The sequence below is a fragment of the Gobius niger genome (assembly GCF_951799975.1).
Source record: "Gobius niger genome assembly, chromosome: 2".
Taxonomy (NCBI): domain Eukaryota; kingdom Metazoa; phylum Chordata; class Actinopteri; order Gobiiformes; family Gobiidae; genus Gobius; species Gobius niger.
Window position 1 is genome coordinate 38,403,874 of NC_136853.1, and position 18,481 is coordinate 38,422,354.

General features: G+C 40.9%; 1 protein-coding gene across 1 annotated transcript; it reads left to right on the forward strand.

Moving 5' to 3' along the window:
- Window positions 1-253: 253 nt before the first annotated feature.
- cntn1b (contactin 1b) lies at window positions 254-17,999 on the forward strand. Its single transcript, XM_079552394.1, has 23 exons — window positions 254-417; window positions 1,675-1,802; window positions 2,059-2,094; window positions 2,185-2,311; window positions 5,035-5,216; window positions 5,361-5,456; window positions 5,529-5,741; window positions 6,392-6,491; window positions 6,574-6,758; window positions 6,826-6,950; window positions 7,034-7,151; window positions 8,162-8,312; window positions 8,393-8,520; window positions 9,336-9,508; window positions 9,655-9,778; window positions 11,523-11,690; window positions 11,861-12,010; window positions 13,012-13,082; window positions 13,214-13,466; window positions 14,651-14,962; window positions 15,951-16,072; window positions 17,116-17,272; window positions 17,363-17,999. Exons 2-23 carry the CDS (start codon window positions 1,748-1,750, stop codon window positions 17,443-17,445), a joined length of 3,129 nt encoding a protein of 1,042 aa, XP_079408520.1. The 5' UTR covers window positions 254-417; window positions 1,675-1,747; the 3' UTR covers window positions 17,446-17,999.
- The last annotated feature ends 482 nt before the right edge of the window (window positions 18,000-18,481 follow it).

Below are 18,481 nucleotides of genomic sequence, written 5' to 3' on the forward strand. Positions count from 1 at the left end.
TCAGATTCTATGCATATGCGCATGCGTGGTGAGAAGGAAGGTAAATAGACGCTGTGGTGTGTATTAAAGACAGAAAACTTCCTATTCATGTGTGTTTCATAATAATTAATGTGTTACTTTCACTGTAGACCCAGAGGTGTCAAGATGCGACCACGGTGATCACTTTAATAATTATCATCCTCTAAACTCCCCCCACAGATTCGGACATGGATGAACCCCACGTAACCCGTGCCAGACAGTGCACATGTCTGTGGATGAACACCGCCGCCCAGAGGTGCCCGTCAGCGGTGTCCTCCAATAGGAAAGTTTCACTGTCCGGGATGGTGATGGTGGTGGGACGGGTGGCGCTGGGACGGTGTGGTTCGATCCAGGCATCCTATGAGGTCTGAGCGCTGATCGGACCATTTCAACCTGACGGTAGGTCCTCCATGTTGTCAGATAAATGCGTTGTGCATCCTGGGATTAGTGAGCTTTTGGCGGGGTGGGGGGATACGCGTGCGTCCTAGTGGCGCTGAAGTGGACCGGCTCCGGAGTACCGCATTGCAGAGTTATAGCGGTGCTGCTCATTCACACAGGGCGAAATGATGCAAGGGACTGCGCATAAGCATGTGCTTTACAGGATGCTCTGGGCTAGAACTGTCTGGATGGGAAAGACGCATCGCGGGCAGCGTGATCGGTGTCAAGTTATTGCAGGCAGAGGATGCAGGGGGTGCGTCAAGGGCGAAAATGATGCTTATGACTTTCAGAGCTCCATTATTAGGAGGGCGACTCCCAATCACGTGTCAAAACAAATGTAGCCTAATGTTGCAAGTGTCCTAAACAGTCAAATCTGCAAACTAAGATATAAATCTACAAACTCTACTGTTATATAGGCATATCTGTTATAGGATATATCTATAATTTGTGGATTTTTTTCAACAGGCCTATGCACGTAAACACAGCCTATCTATTCGATCCAAAAAAAGACTCCTGAGATGGTGTTGCCTATTGTTTGTGTTCTGTTCGTCAATAGAACAAGTTTTTTTTTTCTCATTGCAGTAGATTTAATACATGTGCTGACCCAGTTTACAGTGGTCTGTCTAAAGAGGAGCTGAGCTGGGATTAGCACCAGGATAAACACATGAAAACAGTCAATCTGTGGGTTGTTTTATATCCAATGCAGTTTCCTTTGGGTGTAATGTGTGCTGTGAATCCTGACTTTCCCCCTCACATACAATGCTGAGGTGCGTGGCTGTTTTGCATGCCCAGAGTGAGTGAGTGAATGAATGTTAGATGTGTGTGTCTGTGAGTCTGTTTCCCCAGCAGGAAATGATGCCACTTGCTGTTCCTCTCCATCTCCATCAATAATCTGACTCCCATTCTTTCTTTCTTTCTTACTTACTTACTCCTTTTATGGTACTGTTATAGGCGTGGTTTTCAGATCGACTTTAAAGTCTGTGTAAAAATGGCACAACTTTAATACACAGGCCATTATGCTTCTTCTTAGAGTTCACACTTCACTATGTGGCGTTTGTCTGCAGAATTGGGGCTGTTCTGCCAAGTCACGCTCATCTTAAATCATTTAAATTCACACAATTCTTTCAGTCTCTGCACTCTGCAAGCCTAAAACTGTTAGGAGCCCACAGATAGGAAACAATAGCAAAGAGACTAACCGTAAACATTGTTTCTTTTCAGATCACTGCGGCCCATGCCCTCTGCCCACGCTCTGTCCTCACTCTGAGTGGTTTTATTAGCACTGCTCAGTGTCATGGCGTCTATAGTGTTTCTGTTATTAGCCCTCGCCTCTTCAGCATCATTTACGGGTAAGGACATCTACCTTTCACATGCTCTTATTCAGCATCACTGTCAGTGTTTTCAGTTGGCAAAAGTAACATGTTTTGTGTATGTGTTTTTCTTTTAAGTAATAAAGCTGGCCTGTTTTTGTTCTATTAAATGCAAATACCACTCTCATATCTATGTGAAAGAGAGAGAGAGAGTATATTAGTAGTTAGCAATGACCAGAACATAAAATAACACATTTTAAGACGAAATCTAACCTGAATCTAAATATGCTTGTAGCGGGCATCCTGTTTCATGAGCCGAGGATATTTGGAGGTGAGTGACGTCGCCCGTGAATTAATACAATGTCCAGGAGTGTCATTCTGCTGATATGTATCAAACTGTTATATCATTTACTTTTCTCAGATGACGCCACTGGCTACGGGCCCATCTTCGAGGAGGAGCCGGTGGATGTGGTCTACACTGAGGACTCTCCAGACGGCAGGATCTCCATGAATTGCAGAGCCAGGGCCAATCCTCCAGCCTCATACAGGTTACATGTTACAACACTACAACAATATGCAACTTAGTGTGTTTGTAAATTGACTAAAACTGTAATCTGAATGCAGCCAGCCTTTGAAGTTATTTTTCTGTCTTTGTATAAAGGCGATATTGATTAGGGATGATATTTGGTTATTGAGATTAAAGCAATACTAAGTAACTTGTTTATCTTAATAAATCCTTTCCGTCGTCCCTCTGAGGGTAATGCAAGTGTTAATGGGATGATTGGAGTTTCTTTCATCTCACCCTGGTGTCTCTGGCCAGAAAACCGCACTTGCAACTTGACTGCTACCAGACCGGAGTCACCAATACACACTAGAGTGCTGCAACCCGTCCGACGTCCGACGGGACCCGTCGGAACCCGACGGGCTCGGTCGGACTCGGACAAATATTTAGAACTTATTTTCGGGCTCGGGTCGGACTCGGACACATCAGCACGATAATAAAAAATTAAAATAAAATGGGTCTGTTTCATTTCATGCATTATAAGCGATCATTTGTCAAAAAACTAAATAAATAGAAGATGCGGCATTTAAACCCGCTTATGCACTGCGCAGTGCGCACGCAGTAATGCTTTTAAGAAGTTGTGAACTGCTGTGACAACGAAACACGTGCAGTGACCGCACAGGTAAAACTGTTGCTCCGCGTAGCCTACGTGCGTGCGTGCTGCCGTGCGTGCTCCGCTCATCTGTGTTGACGTTACGAATGCCTTTTGATGGATAAAATCTGACTTTTTCCACACAAACAGTATCGTATCCTACTGTGTCATTAGGCTTATGGAAATATTGTGATTTTAAATGTGTCGGGCTCGGTCTGACTCGGACACAAATATCTTAATGCTTGTCGGGCTCGGTTCGGATTTGATCACTGCTCTGTCGGACGAGGGCCGGGCTCGGACAGAAAAAAACGGCCCGATCCGCACTCTAATACACACTAATGGAATCACGAAGAAGAAGTTAACAGGCTAATGGGCAAAGCTGGCTAGCGCCACTTAGACACTATTTACAGCCAAGTTGAGTGAAAAAAATATTTCCATTGTGCAATTGGATGTACAATGTCCCTCTCTCCCTTGGCCTTTTCTGTCAGCGTAGCATTTACTCTCACGGACAATTAATAGATTAAAAAAATCGCAACTTGTTACGACACCTGCAGTTGCACTTCTGGCCTCTAGGGGCATGAGTTACTTCGTACTGCTTTAAAATGTTATAAAGTATTTGCAAGAAATGGATGAAAACTATAAATGTGCACAGAACAGGTTGCAATAGGGATGCACCGATCCGATACTGGTATCGGATATCAGAGCCAATAATGGAAAAATACGATATTGGGTATTGTAGAAGAAATTAATTCTGTATGAAAGTATGAACCTTCCTAGGGGTCAGTTAAATGCTCTGTCATGGTTGTATAAGCTGTTGTTGTAGAGCAGCCTTGGATGTCTGCTCAAAAGTCTGATGAACGGTTCATCAGGTTCATCAGACTTTAAGGACTTTAAGGTTAATGAATAGTGACTAAACAAACTTGTTGTGGTTCGGAACCGCACGTACTGTCTGGGTGAAAAGTCAAATCTGTTTGGTTTAGGGGGTAAGGCATCCGGGGTATAAAGTAGAATGTTTGGGTGTAATGCTCAGACTCGCGAGTGATGATATCTGTTGGAGTGCATGTTGCTTTAACTTGTATCCTGTGCTATGATTGAATAAAGACCTCTTCGAAAGAAGTAATTCTCCTGAGAAGTCATTTTAAAGTCTCGGACTGGAGCAGATACTAGAACGAGGACCACCTTCACAGTATCGGCTACAAATATCCTAAAATGAACCGATACCATCCATATGATTTACATCTAAGTGATATAGGTATGTTGCAGGCTGTATGTCATTTTGACGCTCAGAACCTGGATAATGGCTAGCAACAGCATGCTAATGCTAATGGCAACGAATCAGGGCTGGGACACAAAATATGATTGAAATACATAGAGTAGCCTTACAAAATAGTCACTGCTGGAGTGGCCAAGTGTGTGTATTTTAGTTTGTGAAAAGTTGATAAAGAATAACCTTGTCTGTCATATGTAGCTGTTTATATTAAAGGGGCTGGATGCAAGTTGGTCATTTTATGCTCACTACTGCCACCTCAGGTCATACGTGTAACTGCACCTTCTATATTAAGCTTGTGCATGACGGCAATTCGGACCCGAACTTTTTGAGTGACAGTGCAGAATTTTAGAGGCAGTTGTGGTGAACAGGTCTGAGCTCATTCTACACATTAGGACATGGCTGGAACATGTAGGGGGAGGAAAATACATAATTTTAACATTTTTAAACTCCCTATTGTCCCTTTAATGTAACCTAAATAGCCTGTTTTGCAGCCGAGAATATTCAGTGTAGAAAAGTTCAGTGATCGTTGTTAAATGTTTTTCCATGTTCCATGTTTCCACAGTTTATTTCTAGATATAATTGGTAATTGATCTGTAGCATCATGACAGGACAAGATAAGACTATGTTCACCTTATGGAGAAATGGAAAAAAGAGGAATATTCACTTTTTCACCCACAGCAGCCACTTTTATGAAAGTCTCAGTATCGGTAAAGGCAAAAAAGGTGCTTGTCTAATTTGCAGTGTCCGAATTACAAGAACAAACTGGCAAGAAATTTTATATCTGGCATTAGCAAAAAAAACAAAAAACAATTGGTTGCATGATATAATTTGTGATGTGTTTTGTCAGGTGGCGACGCGATAACTGGGAGATCAAACTGATGGAGCAGCCGGATGAGCACTACAGTCTGGTGGGAGGAAACCTGGTCATAAACAACCCACGGCAGTCGAAACATGGTGGAACTTATATCTGTGTGGCCAAAAATATTTATGGGACAGTCATCAGCAAAGAGGCCCGCGTCAAGTTTGGATGTGAGAGACTTGTATGATCTAAAAGCACTGGTAGTTTGGTTTCTGACTTTGTGAGATGTTATGTGAACAAGACTTGTTTATTATGGATTCTGGAAACCAAAGAAAACATTCCCTTATTGTTTTTTTTTTTAATTCTTTGCTTAGTTCTAAAAGAGTTTCCTCAGGAGGAGAGAGAGCCAGTTCATGTGAAAGAAGGACAAGGTGCCGTCCTGCTTTGTGCTCCTCCAAAAGCCTATCCACGTATGTCTCTGCCTTTTATGTTTCTGTTGTGTCTATTGCATATTGAAACACATATTTCTTCTGTTTATCCAGAGGAGGTGACTTACCGCTGGATCTTCAACGAGTTCCCGGTCTTCCTGCACACAGACCATCGCAGATTTGTGTCTCAGAAAACAGGAAACCTCTACATCGCCAAAGTGGAGGCCCAGGACGCAGGGAACTACTCTTGCTTCGTCTCCAGCCCCGTCATCGGAAAGAGCGTCTTCTCCAAGTTCATCCCACTCATACCACTGCCTCCAGAAGACGGTTAGACACTATGCAACATAAAAGTGATACAAAACACACTGAGGGATAACAGTTTGACCTCCTCCTGCGCCATTTGTCGAAACTGCTTCATGTAGGGCTGCTCGATTATTGAAAAAATAATAATCCCGATTATTTCAGTCATAATTGAAATCACGATTAATCAAACGATTATTTTTTGCCTTTTAAAAAAAGTCTTTATTTTATTTATATATTTATTGATAAAAAAAAAAACTATACTGAATATTTTCTGTTTTCTGAACAGTCATAAAAGTACAAATGATTTCAAGCTTGCCTCGATTAAGGAGAGGTCTCTGTTTCACACCTGCCCCCTGCTGGCCAGCCCTCATACCTGCACAAGCAAACTGAGCAGCGCGGCCTGATGACATCATCACACAGCGCTGTTTGTTTTTATGTCAGGCAAAAGCATGAGCCGTGGCATGTGAAATGCGAAGGGAAAACAATCCCAGCGCCATGAAATAATTGCAAAAAAGAAAATCGTTTAGTGAAATTGTAGTCGAATTTCAATTAATTGCACAGCCCTAGCTTCATGTCATAAATTGTGTAAACTAACCTGGATTATACTTCACCTCTTAGTGGTTATAATGTTGAAAGTAATGCTGCAGCTGAACAATTTGATCATATTCATATAGGTGAAGAGAGAAAGTATCCAGCAGACATCAGGGTGAAGTTTCCGGACACCACTGCCATGTTGGCTTCGAACATTACACTGGAGTGCTTTGCTCTTGGAAAGTATGTTGCGACCCCCTTATTTTAAAGCATGATGATTAAATAAACATATGACTTTCTTATTACCTGCTTTGTGCGCCTTTAGCCCAATCCCTCACATTGTGTGGAGGAAAGTAGATGCTACAGACCTTCCACCAAACCATGAGATCAGCGAGTCAGGAGCCGTCCTTCACCTCTTCAATGTCCAGTACGACGATGTGGGCGCCTACGACTGTGAGGCCATAAACACTAAAGGAAAGGACTACCACAAAGCATGGCTCTATGTCGAGTGTAAGTAACTTTTCTTATATGGTGTGAGCATCTTTTCAGATAATGATGACTGTGGTGTTTATTCTAGCTGCTCCTGAATGGGCTGAAACCATCAACAACACTATGAAAGACATAGGATCAGAGCACACCATGCGCTGTGTGGCATCAGGAAAGCCCTACCCTTTTATCCGCTGGTACAAGGATGGATATATGGTAAATGCATGACTTGTGTGCATTTTTGTTTGCCTTTAACTCTAGAATCCAATAATACAATGTCATGTTTGTGTCTTCATCAGAATGGAAAAGGAGAGCTGAAGTTTTCCAGTCTGACTTTTGCTGACTCTGGGATGTATCAGTGCGTCGCTGAAAACTACTGGGGAATTAAATACGCCAATGCTGAACTCAGGGTCATTGGTGAGCGAACAAAAAACAATGTTTGAAATTCAGAGTTAAATGTATCAAATTGTTTTAATTAGTTGGTGTGAGCTTGTATCAGTATGATCCAAGTAAGATCATATTACTTGAATCATATTGATACAAAACTCTACAAAAACTGTACAGTGGGCTAAATCTTGTGTTAAGTTAAAGGGATATTTCAGGATTTTTGACATGGGGCCTCATTTCCTAGTTATCCAGAGTGTTGCTGATTTCTGGAGATATTTTTTTTGTAATTCATGCAGTTCTTATGTTTGAAGAGTTTCGTGGCGCTAGGCTAATGCTAGGCTAGCGCATTTCTACGATATCAACTAGCCTGCATTAAAAACAGTCTTACACACTCCACAGAGCACCTGAGGCAAATCACTTATAACTCCAGACAAACGATTCAAATGTATGTGTCGATAGAATAATTTGAACCATTTTGCATTTAAAATAACTTCTATTTGAGCAGCATCAGCTTCGTGGTTGTAAGCTACGGAGTGGCGGAGTGATCTGCCAGAAAATAGTCCCTCAAAATGCGATCATTCATTTGATGCAAGGTCAGTTATATTCCAAATATTATTCTATCGACACAGACATCTATATGGTTAGTCTGGTGTTATAGGTGCACTGTGGAGTGTGTCAGACTGTTTTTAATGTAAGCTAGCTGATACCGTAGAAATGCACTAGCCTAGCACCACTAGACTCTTCAAATATAAGGACTGCATGAATTACAAAAAAAAATATTACAGGAAATCAGCAACTCTCTGGATAACTAGGACATGAGGCTCTATGTCAAAAATCCTGAAATATCCCTTTAATTTGGTAATTTATTCATTTTAGCATCATCATCATTATTGTGACCATATTACAGTAGTACTACGCGTATGGTGCACTATTTCAGAGAGTTACATAATTAGGGAGGACTCCTGGATGACTGAAAGACACACCACACAGTGTTACATTGGAATACAGTTTGAGCCTATCTGTCAATTCTTGTTCTGCAGCGTGTGCCCCAACATTTGAGTTTAACCCAGTGAAGAAGCAGCTGTTGGGGGCCAAAGACGGCCGTGTGCTGATCGAGTGTAAACCCAGAGCGGCGCCCAAACCTCGCTTCACCTGGACAAAGGGCAAAGAACTGCTCTTCAACAACTCACGGTCACATTTACTACTGTAAACAACATAATACTTACATAGCACTACAGTGGGTTCTCAACAAGCGTATCTTCCACACGCAGTATTTCTATTTTGTTCGATGGGACGCTCGAGATACTGAATGCGACGAAGAATGATGAGGGTTTCTACACCTGCTTGGCTGAAAACGACAGGGGAAAAGGCAACAGCACTGGGTATCTCACCATCACAGGTCAGTCTTCTGATCTAAAATATCAGTTATCAATATCCAGAGTAGGGATGCATCGGACAGATACTGAAAAAAGAAATTCTGCGGTTAGCTAATGAAAACTAATCAAGGCTGGGTCAGAAATTATGATAGAAATACCTAAATTAGCCTAAGAAAATAAAATAACCACTGATGAAGCCAATTGTTTGTATTTTAGTTTAAGAAATAACTGATCTAACATATAATGATCAGATCAATGTGAGTTGTCATAGACCCAAGGATATTTAGTGTAGAAAAGTCCAGTGCTCCTTGTTAAATCTTTATCCAAGAGTTTATCAATAGATATAATTTATAAATGATCTGTAACATTACAATAAAATATGACTTTATTGATCTTACAATGGAGAAAGCCACTTCTAAAGCAGTACTAAGTAACTCATGCCCCTAGAGGCCATAATTGCCATTGCAGGTGTCGTAGCATGTTGCGTTTTTTTTGCTCATTAATTGTCCGTGAGAGTAAATATTTCGCTGACAGAAAAGACAAAGGACAGAGGGATATTGTACATCTAATTGCGCAATGGAGATCTTTTTTTTTTACTCAAAAGTTAGCTTTGCCCGTTATCCTGTTAGCTTCTTCTTCATGATTCCATTAGATAGGCAGATACTCAAACCCCAGTATCGGTAGTGGTAGCAAAAAAGCTGGATCGGTGCATCTCTAACCAAGAGCGTGATGTTTTTTTCCCCTAGCGTATCACAGTATCTTTGAGTACTATGATACAGTTAAACTATCGTTTGCCTCTGAAAGGTAATACTTCCCTTTGATTCCGCCTTCTCTCCAGAGGCCACGAGTCTGACCGCGGTGCCCGAGGACACCGAGGTGGGAGTGGGGGAGGATGTGGTCCTGAGGTGCGCTGCTTCATACGACCCCATGTTGGACATCACCTTCATCTGGTCCGTGGACTTCAGGGTTATTGACTTCAGCCAGGAGTGGCAGCACTATGAGCGGGTCATGGTAATGAAAGTCAATGCGTAGTAACTGTGTAGAGAAATATATGTATGGAATGACTCAGTAGTAAATTAATAAATACGTTGTTCAGCAATGCTCAATATTTACTGCATCGGTTGTGCACCTAACAATGCTTGGTTATTGCTCCTCAGTCAGCGGATGGTGTTGGAGACCTGAGGATAAAGAATGTCCAGGTGTGGCATAGGGGGCGCTACACTTGCACAGCCCAGACAGTGGTAGACAATGACATTGCGTTTGCTGATCTCAAAGTTGTAGGTAAGTGCCTCTGTGGCTCATAATACTGTACATCGCTACTTATTGTTTTACCTTGAAAATATATGGGTAAACTTCACATTTAAAAAGACACTTAAATTCTCACACTGTTTACAAATCACTCATAGAATTTATAATCACTTTCAGTATAGCATCATGGTTCAACTTTCTGACTATTAAATCCAAATCCAAACATCATTAGTCAGGCCTCAAAAATCACCCGTACAGCTCAAACCTCTCTGTCTGAGCTTTACAGTCGCTCAGTGCTGAGGGAGGCCACCCAGATCTATCTATTTACCAGTTTACTGGAAGTGATTTCAGGACAAACTGGGCCAGTGTAAACTAATTAATACTACGACTGCTGACTGTCATGTCCACACTTGTCATATACACGTGTTTGACATCACGCATAGTTCCGGCGGCCATTTTGAATACCAAAGTAAAGTTTTTGCAGTATATGTAACAATATCTCTACTACTGAAAATGAAAAACAACTGATTGACAGTGGCGTTTTTATTTACTCGTAATCATTGCTCAAGAAGTTAAAACCCGGTCCCAGAGACGCACGTTTATGTGAAATAACCAGCAAATGTGGCACAGACGTTGCAGCTCTGTCTGTCGAGCTACAGCAGGATTTACTTAAGATCTGCTTCTCCTCAGACTAAATTAACACATCAAAGAGGAAACAGAAAACCTTTCTCTGTGATTTACAGTTTGTCATGTCAACAGTGTCTCAGTCTGAGTCAGTGTTTAAGCTGCTCAAGACGTTAGCATGCAACCAGTTAGCATTTAGCTTCAACCATGGACTTCAACACGATTATCAAGGTATTGCCTTTCATGGAGGAGATTGCGGAATCTACGGGCCAGTTCCAGTCAACTGAAGAACAGTTTCATATACAATTCATACACATAATTTCCCACCAAATAAAAAATCTTGAATCTTGAATAAACATCTCACATCTATGAGAAAATGCTACAGTACCATGTTGTATCCAAGGCTAGATGTTTGGAGTGTGGTTCAGGGCTTTCTCTTGGAGAGGTCAGAGCTGAGCTGTTTAAGCTAAATGCTAACCGGTATCATGCTAACGTCTTGAGCAGCTTAAACACTGACTCACTGGTTTCTTCACATAAATGTGCGCTCTCTGGGGTTGTGTTTTAACTTTTCTCTTCTTGAGCAATGATTACGAGTAAATAAAAATGTCACTGTCAATCAATAGATAGATAGATAATACTTTATTGATCTCACAGATGGAGAAATTACATTCGATGAGAGAGCATCCCGGCAGCAGCACAGCATTAGAGATATTGTTACATGTTGTAGTTCTGCATAATTCTACTTCGGTATTCAAAATGGCCACCAAAACAATCAACGTCACATGACTGAAAAGCATGTATTGTTTTTCCCCCAAAATCTCTCTATACATTTGCAAATGAAACATAGTTACATGGTCAGCCACGTTTTTGGTTGTTTCACTTTAGAGATTTCTTAAATTTGTGTTGACCATCAGGGGCCTGTCTATAGGGTGCAGCCTGAGGTAGCACAGGCCAGGAATGTGATGCAGCATAATGGATTTCAATTACATATCCAAAAAAACGCATACTATATCACCAAACTATAATAAATATGTGGAAATTACGATACAGTTAAGGGTATAGCGCTATTTATATTATACAACAAAATTGCGTATAGGACAGATTGCGAGTTCACCCTGTGCAGATGCAACTCACCTTCACTGTCCTCTTTCAGGCAAGCCGGGCCCCCCTGGTGTGATCAGAGTTGATGAGATTGGAGACACTTGGGTGAAGCTTGAGTGGACCAAAGGGGCGGAACACAACAGTCCCATTACACACTACACAGTCCAGACCCGATTCTTCTGGGCTCTCCACGATGACGACTGGAGAGATGCCGGCAGCTGTAAGTACCATTTTATCTGGGTATCTATCTTAGGGGCGTATATAGATCTATGGTCTAAGCTAATGAGTTGTTGCTGTTGTATTATGTCGCAAAAGCCAAGGACAAAATCACACATGTTGAATTGAATAATTAAAAGACTTATGACCGCTCGTTCTTGTCTTAATCTTTAGCCCCGACAGTGATTGATGGCTCTTTGGAGAAGGCTGATGTCACGGGCCTGTTCCCCTGGATGGAGTATCAGTTCAGGATCATAGCTCATAATGAGTATGGAGCAGGAGAGGCCAGTATCCCGTCTCTCAAGATCAAAACCTGGGACGCAGGTAAGCTTTCTAAAGGAAATTAATGAAATATAAAATATGGCGTCAAAAAAGTTGATTTAGGGCTGAGAAGCTATGTGGGGGAAAATCACATATATTTCCAAATATTTATTGATTTTTCAATTCCTTTTTATGAAATACAAATATGGATTTGTGAAATAATTCAATGTTTGTTCCAACATCTAAGGTTACTATTTTTGCAAATCTGGATGATTTTTTAGATTTTTCTAGTCCTCCTCCAGTATACTGTAGTGTAAACTCAGATAATTGAGGAAAATTACAGTGTATTTAACAACAAAGCATTTGTATTCATGTAATTTCGGTGGCAGTGATTCTAAGTGAGCCTGAAAGTTGCGAAATGTGCCCATAAACTCATCCTTGTTAAGAATTGGGATGATAGAAATGTGTTAGAGATGTAAGGGATGGGTTTGGATCATAGGTCTATATAATAGAGATCAGCCCATAGAGGATCCCAAGTGTCTGTGAAATTACCATGGCTGCTAAGTCTGATTATGGGTTATAGCGATTTTTAGAAAAAAAAAAATAGGAGGAAGGCTTTTAAGCAGTTAAAACAAGGTCCAAAGCTACATTAGAATCCTGTTTCCAAAGTGTCTTTTGGAGTCACCCCTGGCCACCAGGGGGTGGTATTACAGCAATGTCAGCTCCCCACCATGAGGACCAAAGGAAATAGCTTTCCTCGCCCATTGGTGTGGATCAAAACTAGCCATTTAATTTACTCTTTAAAATCAGGTAGCCTATTTGGCCTTTAAGTTCACTGAAAGCATCAGTATCATTAAAATGTGAGAGAACACGGCTAAACTAATACAAACATTACAGACACTCCAGAATATATTGTAGAGGTCTTAAAAGTACAGGCCTTGCCGATTTACAAGTAGTAAATTGTGGCTACTCAAGTTGTGATTCCTTGTCCTATTTCCTTATCCTATTTCACCATTATTGAATCCACTGTTACCAAAATGCATAATCTCAAAAATATGTTCTAGCTCCTGTTGTATCCCCTGCTAATGTTTCTGGTTACGGGGGAAGAAATGGAGAAATTGTCATCACTTGGACTGTAAGTACCTTTTGCCACTTTATTTATTTGTTATTATGCAGTAAATTGCTTGCACCTTAAAACAATATGATATGGCTTGCTCTGACAGAAAAACACACTTATTAACCAACTTTTCATCATTCAACTCTTAGCCTGTGCAGCCCTGGTATTTCTCTGGAAAGAAGTTTGGCTACATTGTGGCGTTCAAGCCTCACAATGCGTACGACTGGTGGTATGAGACGATCTCGGACCCGGAGACGAGGAGACACGTGCACAGAGACTCGTACTTCATCCCCACAGACGAGGACTTCCTGGTGCGAGAGTTCCAGGTCAAGGTCAAGTGCTTCAATGCGAAAGGAGACGGACCCTATAGCCTCACCAAGGTCATCTACTACCCTCGGGATGGTGAGGGGATTGATTAATTGCATTATTATTTTGGTAGGCTAATGTTAAAGCAGTACTAAGCAACTCTTGCCCCTAGAGGCCATAAGCGCAACTGCAGGTGCCGTAGCAAGTTACGATTTTTTAACTTTTTAATTGTCTTGGAGAGCAAATACTACGCTGACAGGAAAGGCTAAAGGAGAGAGGGATATTGTACATTCAATTATACAATGGAAATATTTTTTTTCACTCAAACTTGGCTGTAAATACTGTTTAAAGTGACGTTAGCCCGCAGCTAGCTTTGCCCGTTAGCATGTTAGCTTCTTCTTCGTGATGCCATTGTGTGTATTGCTTGCTCCGGTCCGGTGGCAGTCAAGTTGCAAACAAGGTTTTCTGGCCAGAGACACCAGGGGGAGATGAAAGACCCTTCAATCATCCCATAAACACTTGTATTACCCCCACAGGGACTACGAAAAGGATTTATTAAGGTAAACACGTTACTTAATAGGCTTTAATTTTTAACAATATAATATACAAGGTCTCACTAGCCCTGTATTTTACACCTCAATAAGCTTGTTCTGATATTGAGTGATATCTTCTATTTACTTAGTAGTTCATATTTTAGTCCTAATAACAACAACAACAAAAAAATGCCATACTTACAGGGACTATACAGAGTGTAAAAATGTTAAAATTAAGTATTTTCCTCCCCCTACATGGTCCAACAATGTCCTAATGTGGAGAATGAGCCCAGACCTGTTCACCACAACTGCCTCTAAGATCCTGCACTGTCACTCAAAAAGGTGTAAATTCGGGTCTGAAGTGCCGTCATGCACAAGCTTAATATAGAAGCTACAGTTACACGTATGACCTGAGGTGGCAGTAGTGAGTATAAAATGGCTAACTTGCATCTAGCCCCTTTAAGTCTATAAATTGTCCAAAGAGGATGTTTCATTTTCTATTCATTTCATCATGAGCATAGTCATTGAGCATAAAATCTGACATTCATTTGTTGTACGGGGAAATAAATTGGCAACATTTATCTCTAAAATTCAGGCTTTCAGTTCCAGTAACTTTAAAAGACAAAGAATTCAGTACATGCAACAACACAATATAAATAACAATGAATAACATTAGACCAACAGATTTTATAGCCTGTAAAATGACTGAAGAATGACTGAAACTTGATTTGTCTTTGTTTTCCACAGTCCCAATAGAGCCTCCGACAGACGTGTACGCGCGGCCCGTGTCCTCCACAGAGGCGCTGGTGTGGTGGCTGCCTGTGGTGGACACGGGGACCGGGCTGCAGCAGTACATCGAGGGGTACCAGGTCAAATACTGGAGGAAGTACGATGATCCAGAGCCGGGGGCAAACCGAATATTCGTCCCGGCTCACATTAATCAGACACGGCTGGAGAACATGCTGCCAGACGCACACTACCTCATCGAGGTCCGAGCATTCAACGGGGCAGGACTGGGACCCCCGGGGGAGCACTGCGAGATGTTCACCAAGAGATCACGTAAGTACAAGGGGGTCAATCCAAAAGTCATGCTCAGGGTAAGACATTTCTAACTATGTACACAAGTGGTTTGATTTGAGGACATTTGGAATAAAGCCTTGGCATTAACTTTAGCCAAGTAGCCAAATATTGCTAATTAACTCTTTTAATCTCTCTCGACACTTTGGCCACTTGAGTTCAGTAAACCAAGATTATTTACAGGGCAAAACTACTTAACTGCTTATCCCCCACCTTCACCAAGCACATTTTCTCCAGTTTTACCCAAAAATAAATATATTTGAAGCTTCTCAAGTGGAGATTACAGACTATAGGCCAGTGTAACACCTCAATTGAACGCTAAGACCTGCAAAACTCATCTTAAGTTTCTTCCTTGTCTTTGTTATCACATTATAGCCATTTTTGTTGCATTATTTATTATGTTTTCATTGCTTGTTAGTCGCATTTTGGACGTATTTTTGTCACGTTTTTATTACATCTTTTTTTTTGCTTTCTTGTCACGTTTTTTGTCCCATTTTTGTCATGTCTTCATTGCTTTTTTGTAGCGTTTTGGCCACATTGTTGTTTTGTTTTTCACTCATGTAACTGGTTAAGCCACAAAAATGTGACCAAAACAAAAAAACGGGATGAAACACAACCACAAAGGACGAAAACAATCATAACGAGGAAGAAGCTTAGATGAGTTTTCAGGTCTTTGCTTTCAAATGAGGCGTGACTATAGTCTGTAAACTCCAGTTGAACGGAGAACTAGAGAGAATGCCTTCGGTTAAGGCTGGGGTTGAGAGGTTAAACTTAGTTGTGGACAGAGTAGAGATGAGGATGATGATGATATTGACATAGCAGTGTAACAATGTAGTCACTTGCAGGATTTCCTACACAGTAAAGCATTTGCCGACAAGCATTCATTTCTTATCCAAGATCAAATTAAAACAGCTGAATAGACGACACAGGTATCATATAAATGTGCCCTAAATCATATTCTCTCCTGCAGCACCACCCGAGGCTCCCCGAGTGTGGCGCTGGATCTCCTGGACCGGAATGTGGTTGTACGTTTGGTGGGATCACGTCTATTACGACTGGTTTGGAAACTACTCCTTTCCACTTTATTACAAGGTATTACAACGTTTGCTATTGACTAGAGATGCACCGATCCAGCTTTTTTGCTCCAGATACCGATACTGGAGGTTTGAGTATCTGCCGATATCTGATATTAACAGATAGACTTTCTTAAAAGATCAATTAAGTCTTGTCATGATGTAACAGATCAAGTATCAATTCTATTTATTAATAGAATAATGGAAAACATTGAACACGGATCACTGGATTTTCCACACTATTCCACAGGTTTTTTCATATTCATCTAAACAACTCACATAAAGTGATCTGATCATTACAACTTGTGCATTACAAATATCTTCAGTTATTCTTTAACAGCATTTCATAAACTAAAAAAATTAGTTTACAACACAATACAAACACTTTTATTAGGCTTCTTTAGGTTTTTCATAGCTTCTGACCCATAAGCTACAAATGTCCTAGCGGAAGGGGCTGTCTTCAAGTTTGATGAAGGTCAGAGAGACCGAAATGTTACTGCAATAAAAGCCAAATAAAAGAGTGAGACAGTGTGCGGGAGCCTTTTTTTCAAGTATTGCTGGGTTGCAGGTGACATCACAGCGTTCTAAAGGCCTATACTATTATATAGAGGAACAATTATTTTGTCTTTGAGGAAATGTTTGGTCTTATACAGAGAGATCATGGACCCAGTGACTGATATAAATGATCGTTTTTCTAATCTATACATTTTCTTTTTAGCTACGACTTGTGAAAGTGTAATGCTATATTCTAGAACCTGCAACCCAGCAATAGTTTCTGACCCAGCCTTGATTATTGGATTACTTGATTAATTAGCATTAGCATGCTCCTGCTAGCGTGGCAATCAAAATACATTTGCTGATTCAGGGATCAAATTCTTCAGGTTCTTATCTTCAAAATGACGGGTACGATAACATTCAGCATTTGTATATTTGTAGCCGATCCATATTTTTTTTCAGTGTCGGCTTCGATCTCCGATAACAGAACTGGATCGGTGCATCCCTACAACTTACTTTCTGTTCATAACACTAACTTCCATGCATATTTCCCCCCCGTTACCTTAGGTCTTGTTCAGGAAGACGGGCTACATCTACGGGAAAGTGTACGTCACAGGTTGGCACTTCATGGACTTCCCGATGCCACAGCTCGGAGACTATGAGCTGCTGGTGCGAGGGAGATATGAAGGAGGAGACGGCCCTGTCAGAATGATCCATCTGCTCGGTACGACTCTTACAATTATCAGCTGGCTTGTCGGTTAATATACCACTCAAAATTTATTTCACTTTATTTTCTTTTTGCTTTGCTCTACAGGTACAGCCACCATGACCACACCCACTCTAAGCATGGCGCCTTTACTGCTGCTGGCCCTGGGCATTGTGGGATTGCAACTTTGAAGCAATTTTAAACACCTTGCCTAATAGATTATTTCACATTTAGACACTGCTGGATTATTTGGGGTCATGTTCTTTTAAACTGCTGAATAGATGAGTCAATATCATCTAGGTTAAATTATGGTTAATCTTTGTTCTTTTCTCAGTCCTCACAAAAACAAGCTATTTCTACAAAAGCTGTAAAGTCTACATCCAATCAACACATGGCATTCATAAACAAACAGGGTTGAGCCGAAGCTACAGTCTCTACAACAGCATAACACAATCAAAATGACACATTGTGTGACAAATGTGAATCTGTTTTAGATGTATGATTTAGTCCAGAATGTGTTTCTTTAGACGTACTGACAAACGGAACTGGTAAACATTTCCATACTTTGTGCACAAGCGTATTCATTTATTTCTGGTGAGTTCTTCCAAGCTTTCATGTTTCTTTTAGAGCTATTGCTAGACCAGTGGTGATTTTTTTTCAAACGCAACGAAAGCCATAGTATTCGTCACATAGAAATCACTGTTGGGAACCGTAAAACAGATATTATTAGCAAAGGAATGAGGCACTTTACATATGCCATTTTGATTTGGTCTGTAAACCTGCAGATAAATAAAAGACATTACTGCAATTATGCTTGTTTTTGTTGTTGTTCTTATTTACAATGTATTTCTTCTGCATTAACTAAGCCATTTAAATACACAAGGTTAGTCAGTCATACTTGTCTCAAAGCACTTAAAATGAGACGGATGAATCCACTGTGCATATGTGGCATCTACGCTTTGATTTTTCCATTCCTTGTTTCGAAATACACATCCCCGACTAAAAAGAGGAGGTGCATTTTGCTGATGGGGATTTCAATAAACCTTAACCTCTTAACCCCCACCCAAACCTTAAAGGAATAGGCCACCGTTTTACATGCTGAGAAAAGTTCTTACCTGAGCTTAGATGAGTTGATTTGTACCTGTCTGGTCTTCACACAACACAGATGGCGTTTAGCCTCTCCTCCTCTCCTCTATAGCTCCAAACGAGGTCAAGATAGAAGCTACC

Excerpts from the sequence above, each read along its gene's own strand:
- cntn1b (XM_079552394.1), top strand. The coding sequence starts at position 1,748 with ATGGCGTCTATAGTGTTTCTGTTATTAGCCCTCGCCTCTTCAGCATCA. Across the intron at positions 6,759-6,825 it reads AGCATGGCTCTATGTCGAGT|CTGCTCCTGAATGGGCTGAA; the intron begins GTAAGTAACTTT and ends TGTTTATTCTAG. Across the intron at positions 16,073-17,115 it reads CCTTTCCACTTTATTACAAG|GTCTTGTTCAGGAAGACGGG; the intron begins GTATTACAACGT and ends CCGTTACCTTAG.